This window comes from Maniola jurtina, chromosome 13 (genome assembly GCF_905333055.1).
Source record: "Maniola jurtina chromosome 13, ilManJurt1.1, whole genome shotgun sequence".
NCBI classification, from domain to species: domain Eukaryota; kingdom Metazoa; phylum Arthropoda; class Insecta; order Lepidoptera; family Nymphalidae; genus Maniola; species Maniola jurtina.
The window spans coordinates 9,059,440-9,072,791 of NC_060041.1; the positions used below are offsets into that span (position 1 = coordinate 9,059,440).

A 13,352-nucleotide genomic window follows, 5' to 3' on the forward strand; every position below is an offset into this window, starting at 1 on the left:
CCAGCAATGCGCGGGACTTCAAATTACTTTTATACATGGCATGGTATATCAAATCTTTGAAAAGAGCAAGTGCCGAGTTTCTTGCTGGTTCTTCTCGGTATGAAAGGCATTCCGAACCAGTGGTAGATGCTTTTGACGATTCAAAAGTACTTGTAAAAGTCTAATTAAATAAAAATATTTTGAATTATGAATTTTGACCGCCTGACTAGCTCATTTGGCTGAGGATCATGAGGTTCTGTTCGGGCCAACAAAAGTTGTAGGATCAGAGAGCATGGTAACTCCCGAAGTTTCGAGCAAAAGACAGGCAAACAAAATAGGCACGGCAGTGACAGTGCTATACTTTTCTAAAAGCAACTCACGGCACTTTTAACCGACTTCAAAAAAGGAGGAGGTTTTCAATTCGTTGGAATCTTTTTTTAAAAAGTTCATTACTCATTAGAGACACCTGGCACCTGAGCCGTACTGCCTCGACTGGAGCGCTTAGTATTCTTTATATGGACATACGCTCATTATATCAACTCCGTAACACTCGCTCGAAGTTTATATAATGAGCGTTAGGCCATATAAGTCCGTATAAAGAATACCTACTAACCGCGCCAGTTGAGGCGGTGCAGGTCGGGTGCTGGGTGGTTCTAATGAGCTATGGCCTTTACCCTCCTCATTATCATTGTGAATAAAGGTAGAATTCTGAAATTTCAGTTACCAAGAGTACTTACTAAAGGTACCTCCACCTCCAAAATACAAGTTTTCATCTAAAATAGTCACGAAATGTCTGAAGTCAAAATTCCCTCATTTTGATCACATTATAAGTAAGTTACAAGGGATCTGTTAATTCCAGGAAAAATACGGAAAGCAATTTTGTTCTTGTTGTTACTAATATACCATTATTATGTTTGGAGTTAGTATAATAATAATTAACGTACATCATAATGTTCTCTTTGTTGCTATTAGACAATGTTATTAGGTAAAATAATAATTAACTGTCGAAAACACGTTTTAGATTACAGAGATTATTTCAAGAGTTCAAGCATAAAATACAAACAGGCTGAGCTGGGGGTGGCCCGGGGGCTTAACAGACCATGACATACAAAATACCAGGGACGGAACCGTGGTATTTTTCATTTAAAATGTAACTATACAATAAAAAACCGACCAAGTGCAAGTCAGACTCGCGCACTGAGGGTTCCGTAGGTACTCGGGTATTTTTTCCAACATTTTGCACGATAAATCAAAAACTATTATATATAAAAATAAATAGAAATCTATTTTAGGATGACTTATTTTAGGAATCTTTCATATGATACCCCACTTGGTATAGATATCTTACTTTGAAAATTGAAACACATATTAATTTTTTTTTAATGAATGATGTAACCACAAATTCGCGGTTTTCAGATTTATTCCTTTATATGTTGTATAAGACCTACCTATCTGCCAAATTTCATGATTCTAGGTCAACGGGAAGTACCCTAATAGTTTTCTTGACAGACAGACAGACAGATAACAAAGTGATTCTATAAGGGTTCCGTTTTTCCTTTTGAGGTACGGAACCCTAAAAATTTTCGGCCGCGTGTGCCTAATGCTGAAAAACTGTCTCGAGCTATTTCTATCGATTTTAGAATCGCCCCCCTGGTTATTCTGAGGTCATTTCATAGTTTTTAATTTTCCGTACCTACACGAAGGTGCTAACGGGTTACTTACTATTACTAATTAGTAATTACTGAGCCTCCACTGTCCGTACGTCTGTCCGTCTGTCTGCCAGCGAGCTGTATCTTATGAATAGGTAGACAGTTCTAACACAGTTTATATTTCAAGGCTGTGGTTGTAAATTTCACAGTGTGTATTTCTATTGCCGCTATAACAACAAAATATAATAAAACCACCAAGATGGCGAATTTCAAATGAAAAAATATTAAATGTACATAATAGTGATATATTATCGTATACGTATGTATATATATCATCATAACTTCCTGCGAGTCTGACTCGTACTTGACCAATTTTTTTTAATTGATTCTTAAGCATTTAATTAGTACACGAGTTGGTATCTACCTAAGTTGGTTATAGGATTATCCCGTTTGAAAAAAAAATACCTACATAATCTGGCCTTTACAATTATCACGTCGTCAGTTGCTTATCAAATGTCAGAACTTTTACAAATAAGATAAGTACGAAAAAGGGATTCCAAAAAGTTCCATTTTAACTTTTGCAGCTGAATTGAACAAAGGATTCAAAAGATTCAAAGATTCAAGGCATATTTTTAGCTCTCTTTGAATTTTTGATGAAGGTTAAAATCGTGTAAAGGAAATCACCTCAAGGCTTTTGGTACAGCTACGAGTACATCAAAATTTCCTACATTTTTTCCGTTACAGAGTAAATGTAAGCTGTAGGTACCTACCTAAGTCAAAATATTGCACACTGGTAATGTGAATAATTTCGGACCAATAGGTATGCTATTGACCCGAAATTATTCACATTCACATAATATTTCCAGATTAACAACCGATTATAACAAAAGAACAAAAAGCCATGAATCAACAATTTCTGACTCACTAATGTGACTCATCAACGCCCAGCCCAAACCCTTGGATTTAGAAAGCTGTTGCACAAAATAAGCCTCATTTTTCGTGATTTTCACGGGATACTGAATAAAGAGGACATTTATCACAGGAAATATATAGACACATTGCGCAGCAGTATATTCTACTCAATAGGTATGTGACGGCAGCTAGGCTTGACGGCAGAAAAACGGTCAAATATATTATATCATTCCAAGCCTACCTACTTACATAATATTATCATATAGGTACGCGTGCCCCACACAGTTCCCAAAACATAATATGTTCAAATAAACATGTTGCCACTGTATAATGTCTGTCCAGGCTTTTATAGTTAAACCTTAAAATTGTGAAAATGTCTGCTTCATTCCCGGAATTGTTCAAAGCCTTCCAACGATGAGACAAAGCTTAGGGCAAAATGTGCAAACTTTACAAGTTAGTTTTTACGACTTTCCGGCCGTACTTTTACCTCTTAAAGTCAAAACTGATGAAGGATGCTCACTATTTAGGTTCTTAAAAGTTATGGTGGTTATGTTTGACACCCTGAAAATAAGAAAATTTTAAATCAGCAGGATTTTCAGCAAATTATAGGATCACTTTGTTGTCTGTCTGTCTGTCCGTCTGTCAAGAAACCTATAGGGCACTTCCCGTTGACCTAGAATGGTAGGTAGGTAGGTCTTATAGCACAAGTAAAGGAATAAATCTGAAAACCGCGAATTTGTAAAAAAAAATTAAAATGTGTTTTGATTTTGAAAATAATAAGATATCAAGTGGGATATCATATAAAAGGGCTTTACCTGTACATTCTAAAACAGATTTTTATTTATTTTTATGCATAATAGTTTTTGATTTATCGTGCAAAATGTTGGCAAAAATACCCGCGTACGGAACCCTCAGTGCGCGAGTCTGACTCGCACTTTGCCGTTTTTTTTTATTGTTTAATAAACTGAAGGAATGGCAAAAAAAATCTGTCGTCATTATCACGTTGGTGAGCGATAACATAAAAAAAGAAAAGGTTTATTTAAACGTACCAAATCATTATTTTAAGAAGTCATAGCTGACTTTTGCAGCACGAAAATGTTATCGCACTGCACAGACCCAAAGATTCTACGATATCTGCCTACATGATTTACAAAGTCGGCATTTCGAGACAATCTAAAAAGATAAAATCTATTTATTATGGTCATTATTATTTAAACCAGATAATCATGCAATTAATGTATTATCGACAGACATGACATGACATTTGTATTAAATTAATTGGTGAAGAATGAACGTCCTTTGGATTTTGGGTCTAGGCACGTTATTAGTTAATTATACAGCAATTGCTGCGAAAAATGATAAATATTCTGGGTAAGCAGCTATACAACAGTTAATTAAGTTAATACTTTCTCACTAAATTCCAGTTACTCAAATAAATTTTTTATAGATTTTTTAATGTTTTGGATTCGGTATCTCTGTAGGTACATGTGTTCCATTTCCCTCATGAAACACTAGCCGCGATGCCCGGCCGCGTGAATTTAGATTTTCAAAAATCCTGTAGGAACTCTTTGATTTTCCGAGATAAAAAAGCCTATGCCACTCTTCAGGTCGTCAACTATATCCAAGTAAAAAACTAGGTCAATGCGTTGCTCTACTGCAGTGTGATTGAAGGACAAACCAACTAACCGTTTTCGCATTTATATAATATGAATATGGATAGTTATCTTCGTGAAAATAACTAAGCTTTCTATTTAATTCTAAATCTTTTGACTCCACTCCTATAAAGTTTCAATGAGTTTTTCTGTCCAGATACTCCGTCCATGGTATCGAGTTACGTCACCGGTCAGACCAAAAAGTTCTCTATGACCTACGGATAGATCTGAACATAGACCTCTGGGAGCATGGCGCTCCAGGCACTCACGATGCCTACATCATGCTCTCTCCAGAAGACAGGGTGAAAGTTCTCGATGTTTTAGATACAAATGATATTAAACATTACCTTCACCTTACTGATGTTTCCAAGTAAGTACCCTGTTAAACTCCTTCGCTGATTTTCAAGGAGAGTTTGCAGTCGTCTGGACTTAATTTCATTTAGGAGACAAGTGGTACTACTTTCACCCACTGTAATGCCTTGGAATTCTTACGGGAGTGATATCGCGGGCTGATCAAAAAAGTATCGCCAAATATGCTGTGATTTGATATGGATTCTTAGTCCTAATAACTTGTAACTTACAGGGTTTCCAAATTACAGGGCATTGTCGTTCGTCATTATATATAATACATAAGCAAATGATTCAAACAATTTTGGTTTAAAATATTCAATTCTATAATTGATTTTTTAGGGCGCTGGAAGAACATCAGAATGATTTATCGCATTGGCAGCAAACGAGAAAGACTCTGATGCCTTTTCAGACCTACCCAACTTACACTGAGGTATGGAGTGGTTTGTATTGTTTGAGTTTAGTTATTACCAAACTAATGGAAATCCGATGGAAATATACTTAAAATTACGCAAATGTGTGATGATCAATAAAATGGAAAACCTTTTTGAACTAAAAATAATCTTCGAATTCAGACTGGAGAGTCGTCAATTTAATATCTCATCGTTCAATAAGAAACGTGCTCTTGTAATAATACCTAAGCATAAGTGGCCAGCTATACAGTCAAGTACATCTTTTAATGCTACCATTTAGTAAGATCTGATTTTTTTAAATATTGTTTTCGTCGAATTTTAGGTAGACGCTTATATGGAACATATTGCAGAACAGTATCCGGATTTAGTAACCCTGGTGAATGCGGGCAACAGTTTTGAAGGAAGAGCTATCAAATACTTAAAGGTTACAAAGTGTCGTATTTTTTTGCTTATGGGATTAACCACACAAAGAACAGAAACCCTTTAATCGTTTTTTCACATTTGTAGATATCAACAAGTAATTTCGCAAATCAGAGCAAGCCCATCTATTTTATGGACGCAACAATGCATGCAAGAGAATGGGTGACGACTCCCGTGACCCTTTATACAATTCATCGATTGGTGGAAGATTTGAGAGACGAAGACAGAGATCTACTGGAAGATGTTGATTGGATCATTTTGCCAATCGTCAATCCTGATGGATACGAATTCACTCGTACAGATGTAAGTATTCATTACTATGTTGAATACACACGAAAACAAAAAGGCTGATTAAGACAAAATATTTACAGTCCCAAACCTATCAAATTAAAAGAAAATCTAACTTTAATAAAAGTTAACTTAATTATATTACATCCAAATTACATACAGGTTAAGCTACTTAATAATATTATTAATTACTAGCTGACGCCCGCGACTTCGTCCGCATGGATTTAGGTTTTACGAAATCCCGTGGGAACTCTTTGGTTTTCCTGGATAAAAAGTAGCCCATGTGCTAATCCAGGATATTATCTATCTCCATTCCGAATTTCAGCCAAATCCGTCCAGTGGTTTTTGCGTGAAGGAGTAACAAACATACACACACACACACACACATACAAACTTTCGCCTTTATAATATTGTGTGTGTATTACTGTGATTAATTTTGTACGTATAATGTTCCCCAGGATCGTCTCTGGCGCGGTACCCGATCATACAACCCAGACGTCAGCACCACTTGCTACGGCGTCGACGCCAACCGCAATTTCGACGTCAACTTTAACACCCTTGGCGTCTCTACTAATCCTTGTGCTCTCAACTACCCGGGCCATGCGCCCTTCTCCGAGCCTGAAACCAGATATGTGCGGGATATCCTCTTGGAGAATATCGACCGAATCCAAATTTACATGAATATCCACAGTTGGGGCAACTACGTTCTCTATGGTTATGGCAACGCAACTTTGCCATCTAATAAAGTTCATGTGCACTACGTTGCAGCTGCGATGGGTGCTCACATAGATGCTGTAAAAATACCACAAGCTAGTTATTATACGATTGGAAATAGTAACCTGATATTGTACGGCAGTTCTGGTAGCGCTCAGGATTACGGTCAGGTATGATCCAAGTGAAAATTATTATTTTACTAGCCGATGAACACGACTTTACGTGGATTTAGATTTTTGAAAATCCCGTGGCAACTGTTTCATTTTCCGGGATAAAAATTAGCTTATGTCACTCACCGGGTCTTTAACTGTACCCAAGCAAAAATTACTTCTTTCTGTTATTCCGTTGCGACGTGATTGGAGGACAAACTAACAAACTATACTTTTGCATTTATAATATTAGTATGTTTTTTTTCCATTCCATCAGCCTGTAAGCGTCCACTGCTGGACATACATAGTAGTATGTACTTAGTGATAATTTTGCTGTCAAGAATTAAAAAATTTAACATAGTGTAGGTACGTCAACTACTTACCGATTTTTGATTATTTTATCAGTAATTAATCACAATAATATTTAAGAATTATTTCAATTGTTTTTTTTTAAATTATTGTTTTTTACCGACAGTCGACCATCAAAACATTAAATAAGGTGATAATACTTATCAATTCTTTTAATCTAATTGAGTCATCTAATCTTTATGAACAGTAATTATTTTGCTATCTACGTAATGCCACATTCTTCTAATCCAGGAATATGATAAGCACATTGCCAAAAGATATAAAATCTATTTATCATAAACGATATCAATATTTCCAATTAAACATCAATAAAGGTGGAAATATAGGTAATTTAAACATGTCACGTAATTTTGCGAGTCGATTACAAATTACTGAACTTGACGTGATTTTAAAAGTTCGTTTCTGTTTTTTGTTTCAAAAAGAAAGTTTCGTTAGGAAAAAATTAGGCACAATATTTTTGTATACTAATATTATAAATGTGAAAATGGGTATGTTTGTTTGTCTGTCTATCTGTTATCTTTTCACGGTTCATCCGTTTAACCAATTTTGACAACGTTTGCTACAGAGACCTGTACCTGTCCTTAGCAAATAAAGAATATGAGATGACTTGCATCCCGCAGACAGACAAGCTACGTTTTATCCCGGAAATTATATATATTATTAAAAAAATTAATGCATGCGAAGGAAGGGAACACCAAGGAGATGTAGTTTTTAGCCCTATTCTTTTCAGGCTGTCGGCGTGCCATTTTCCTACACCTTGGAACTCCCTGGTTACCGATACGGGTTCCTGGTGCCTCCTAAATACATCGAACAGATAAACACAGAGACCTGGTGTGGTATCGCCGTCACCGCCCGACTCTCCAATACGTATTACAGTGCGAGAAACCAGAGCTGATATTAAATACTTAATAGAAAACTGAAAAGTGAAAAGTGAATAAAATAGAATTTTTTTTACTACTTCACCTTCGCAACAATCAAATTTCTATCTATCAGGCTATTGCCTGGCTATTTTTTTTTTTTTTACAAAAACCACAACTCACTTTTAACTTACTTTATACGACAGTACTATATTTAATTATAAAAAGAAAATAAACAAGTAGAAAAAGTATGTAAAGATAGAGCTCCAGGCAAATATTTTAATTGCCCAAGTTTTTATTTACCTGTTGCTCACAATTAATTAATCAGAACTTACAGGTACTTCGAGTCTGAAGTATGAAAAAAATAGACCAAGTGCGAGTCGAACTCGCGCACCGAGGGTTCCATACTCGAGTATTTTTTGGACAATTCGCACGATAAATCAATAATTTATATGCATAAAAATAAATAAAAATCTGTTTTAGAATGTACATATGAAGGCCTTTCATATGATACCCCATTTGGTAAAGTTATGTATCTTTCCTTTATTTGTGCTATAAAACCTACCTACATGCCAAATTTCATGATTCTAGGTCAACGGGAAGTACCATAAAGAGGTTTTCTTGACAGACACGACAGGCAGACAGACAAACAGACGAAAATGTGTGATCCTTTAAGGGTTCCGTTTTTTCTTTTGACGTACGGAACCCTAAAAAATGAGGAATAAGTACCATCCGAATTACAATATACTAGGATTGTTTGTAAAAATGTAAGTTACGTGTATTTCGACGTAAATGCTGCTAACTAACTGATCACGTCACCCACTGTTTTTGTGGTTGACCTCATTGATTTGAAAACTAGATATTCCTTGTTATCAATTAATTAATATTATTACTACACGAAAATTAGGGAGATTACTATTCCAATAATAATCTTAGTTTTAATCATAATCAGGTAAATATTGGTCGTATAGCAAATTGTGCCCCACAATTAAGCGAAAAATGAGTGCCATTAGTATAGTTTTGTTTGTGGGTATAGCAATTAATTCAGTAATAGCCGCAAACAGTGATATTTATTCTGGGTAAGCATGACTTTTTTCTATTAATATAGTCTTAAAGATAAAATAATATAATAAATTAGACTTTTTAAAATGACGCCTGTTTATCTTTAGAAGCACGAGGGAAATTGGTACAATCATCATCTCAAACGGAATTTTAGAAAATAACAATTATGTCCGAATGCACAAAAAAATAACTAAATTACATTCTATTGCCATAAAGAGCAATTGCCGAGTTTCTTGCTGGTTCTTTTCGGTATGAACGGCATTCCGAACCAGTGGTAAATTCATTTGTTTAATTGAATAAAAATATTTTGAAATTGAATTTGAAGCTTATAAAACCAAGTCATATTAAATCATTTATTTTGCCAGAATTGTAATCGGTTTCAGTAATTTCTTTTCTGCATTGTGCTTCTGCTCACAACTTGAATGCTGGTTCCCTGATATGATAGGGAGCTGATGTGACTACACACATTTGCCCGTTCTCGTACCCAGGGTACTAGCGTCAATCCATCGAGTTTCTTACCATCATCATGTCCAGCCTTCATTATTTTTTTGTCCAAATTAAAAAAATCTAATCGTGAAACCCTTAGATACTCTGTGCACGGGGTCCAGCTACGTCACCGATCGGATCAAAAAGTTATCTTCGAAGTACAGGCAGATTTGAACGTAGATCTCTGGGAGCATGGCGCACCAGGGAGCCGCGATGCCTTCATCATGCTCTCACCGAAAAACAGGGTGGAGGTTCTTAATATTTTAGATGCAAATGATATGAAACATTATCTACATGTTGCTGATGTGGCTAAGTAAGTCTGATTTTTACATCTACGCGTCCAGAATTACTGTTCTGCTTGCTTGATAACTTCAGAATCCACTGTCTCATCACACTAATATTATAAAGGCGAAAGTTTGTATGTGTGTGTGTGTGTGTGTGTGTGTGTGTGTGTGTGTGTGTTTGTTACTCCTTCACGCAAAAACCACTGGATGGATTTGGCTGAAATTCAGAATGGAGATAGATAATATTCTGGATTAGCACATAGGCTACTTTTTATCACGGAAAATCAAAGAGTTCCCACGGAATTTCAAAAAACCTAAATTCACGCGGGCGAAGTCGCGGGCATCGGCTAGTAGTTAATATATTTATGATTTAATTTATTTAATGTCTTCTGGATATTCAAAGACGAGGATTTATGGTTCGACTTTAGTGAGTTCATACAGAAGTTTTTTCGATTATTTACCTTTGGTTTCACTATCTGCCTCTAGGTACACAAAAACGAAACTGTCATAATAGTTGTGATTTTCAGAACTCTCAGGGAACACGAAGGTGATTTATCTCGTTGGCAGCAGAGAAGACAGAACTTGGAGCCTTTTCAGACATATGCAAGATATGGTGAAGTAAGAAAAAAGTCAAGTTATAAATTAAATAAATCCGTTTTCTCTGTTTCATAGTTTGTGGCATTCACGTAACATATCAGCGCGACTGAATTTTATTTATTTATCATTGTTTTTTATTAAATTTTAGATTGTTGCCTATATGGAACGAATTGCAAGACAGTATCCAGACATAGCAAAATTGGTGAACATAGGCAAAAGCTTCGAGGGACGAGACATAAAATACTTAAAGGTGATACGAAGATTTGTATTATTGAACTTACCTACCTATTTATTACTTTACACGTTCCAGTTTTGAAGCGGCAATGAATCTTGAGATTTTATTTCTATGATTGCTTGTTGATATGATGTGATATGATTTAAATTTTTTGCAGATTTCGACAAGCGATTTCAACAACTCAAGTAAACCAATCTACTTTATGGATGCGACAATGCATGCGAGAGAATGGGTGACGCCACCAGTGGCCCTCTATGCAATCCACCGATTGGTGGAGGATTTAAGAGAAGGGGACAGAGATCTGCTGGAAAACGTTGATTGGATCATACTGCCGGTCGTCAATCCTGATGGATATGAATTTAGTCATACAGATGTAAGAATATTAGTTTCTATTTATGTCAGTACACCTATAAATGTATATAAATGTTCCCGTACCTAAAATATTTCAATAGTTTTTACAAAATGTAAGAAGTTTTTATCTTTTCCAGGACCGTCTTTGGCGTGGCACCCGGTCAGTCAATGAAACAACCAATCAAATAACTAACACTAACTGTATTGGCGTAGATCCCAACCGCAACTTCGACGTCAATTTCAATACTCTTGGCGTCTCTAGTGACCCTTGTTCTCAAATATATCCCGGTCATGAGCCGTTTTCCGAGGTCGAAACGAGATACGTTCGGGATATCCTCTTAGAAAATATTGACCGTATCCAAATCTATATGGACATTCACAGTTGGGGCAATTATGTTCTCTATGGTCTTGATAATGCCACGTTGCCATCTAATGTAGTAGACCAACATCTTGTCGCAGCTGCGATGGGTGCTCACATTGACACTGCCAAGTTGCCGGTTGCAGACTTTTATCTCGTCGGAAACAGTAACTTGATGTTGTATGGCACTTCTGGAGCCGGTTCTGATTACGCTGTTGTAAATATAATATTTTTCTCTATTTATATTTAGACGTCTTTCTGTAGGCCAAAATCCGTATTGAGGAATCCGTAGGAGAGCCAAAGTGACCGACGTAGCCTGACGAATTAGCAAGCTGAAGTGGCAGTGGGTATAGGCTATGTCTGTCACAGATCCAATGGCCGCTGGGATTACCTCAAACCCGCTAGATTGACGACCTTAGTAAGGTCGCGGGAAGAGGGGGGATAAGGAAGGTGGAGGACCGTGTGTGGTGGCGAGCTCTCGCCTTTTATCCAGCTGTGGACGCAATCAGGCTGATTGATTAATATATTTTTATGTTAACAACCCATTTAAAACTTAGTTTTGATGGTTGCGACGGCGTCAAGGTATTTTGCTGAAAAATTACAGTGAACTTGTTTAGAGTACAATATTAATGATCCTTTATCTAACTTAAGGTAGGTATACAACACGTGCATCAAGCTTAATTTTGAGAATAATAGTTTCATAGAGACTATAAATCCAGTTCACTAAACTGTCTGCGAAAAAATCGCTAAGCTAAGCAAGTTTTGTTTCAGATGAATAATTGATAATTGGTTTCGTTTTAGATCTAGAACGATCGAAAATAGAATAATAGGCGTAATACGTTTGTATGAAGTGTACCTAACTTTAAAACAATACAATACTTTTCAGGTCTCCGGCGTGCCGATGTCATACACCCTGGAGCTCCCCGGATACAGATATTCATTTGAGGTGCCTCCTCAGTACATCGAGCAAATTAACACGGAGACCTGGCGGGGAATTGCAGCCAGTGCTCGACTCTCCACCATATATTATAGTGGGAGGGTGCGGAGCTGAAAATATTGAAATAAATATTAAGTATATAAAACGTTAAGAAATTATTAAACTGTTACCAACATTGATCTTCTTTGAAAATAAAACCGTATAAACCATACATATCTTTTTTTTTATTATCATTTAGAAGCTGGGTCACTAATGCGACCATGTGGCTCTGGTCTTACATATCCTATATCAACCCAACATGCGTTGCAATTTCACATAAAGTAAAGTGTTCCGTTGTATATTTTATGCGAGGGAAATGTTCAAATGTTGCAAATCCAACATTTTGGGATTCAACGTTTTGCGATTCCGAAACTCAACATTTTGCAAATTCAACATTTTGAGCCTGAATGTAAGAAATTAGAATACCCTATATGGTATTGTACTGTATTGTCAAGGCTAGGATATATAATATTTTCAAATAATATAATATATCCTACAAAAACAAAATAGTTGAAAATGTCCATTGTTCAATGTAAAAACTAAGGTCCGACCCATATCAGTCTTCGTTGGTAAACGAGCTGATTAGGCCTCAGATAAAGGGTGAGCGGAGGCGATGTTAGGATAAAAGTTGCCAAGGTAACTACTTAAATCACTAAAACTACAAGATAAGGCAAATGGTTATTGGCATTGGATTGTGTTGAGGTAGTTTAATAAAATAAATTATACAGGCTGTAAATAGAAGCAAACACATCAAGCAAAAACTTAGCGCTATTTTATTATGCCATCTCAACACAATCCAATGCCAATAACCATTTGCCTTATCTTGTAGTTTTAGTGATTCACTTAGTATTTTTCAAACCCGCTTTATATAGCGTGCAAAACTTGGGTTAATGCCCCACCTACGACGCGACGTAGCATTGACTTCGAGTGACCTATTTACGGAACGTTCGTTGACCTCTAGCGTCACTCAGATTTTTCGTTTGCAATAATATATTGCGAACTTGTAATATAATATTTGTGATTTTTTTTTGTAGTTTTTTTATCGTACCTATCTTATCTGTAATCATCAGTAATCATCAGTCCTATCACCTGTCTTCATTTTTGCTAGCGTTCATGTTACACCCTGTATGAAGCATTGAATCATGTTTATTTAGCTTTCATGAAAATGTTGTATTCAATCCGCTTATGCTTATTAAAGTGAACACAGTATTCTATATAATCCGCCGCGCGCACCATTATAAAGTGTCACACTA

The 13,352-nt window shown here is 36.2% G+C and overlaps 1 protein-coding gene across 1 annotated transcript; it reads left to right on the plus strand.

Moving 5' to 3' along the window:
- The first annotated feature begins 3,722 nt into the window (after window positions 1–3,722).
- Window positions 3,723–12,193, plus strand: LOC123870997. Its single transcript, XM_045914514.1, has 14 exons — window positions 3,723–3,911; window positions 4,350–4,562; window positions 4,883–4,973; window positions 5,276–5,377; window positions 5,461–5,676; window positions 6,120–6,545; window positions 7,624–7,783; window positions 8,703–8,829; window positions 9,399–9,611; window positions 10,110–10,200; window positions 10,328–10,429; window positions 10,572–10,787; window positions 10,903–11,340; window positions 12,010–12,193. Exons 1-14 carry the CDS (start codon window positions 3,829–3,831, stop codon window positions 12,172–12,174), a joined length of 2,643 nt encoding a protein of 880 aa, XP_045770470.1. The 5' UTR covers window positions 3,723–3,828; the 3' UTR covers window positions 12,175–12,193.
- Window positions 12,194–13,352: the final 1,159 nt, after the last annotated feature.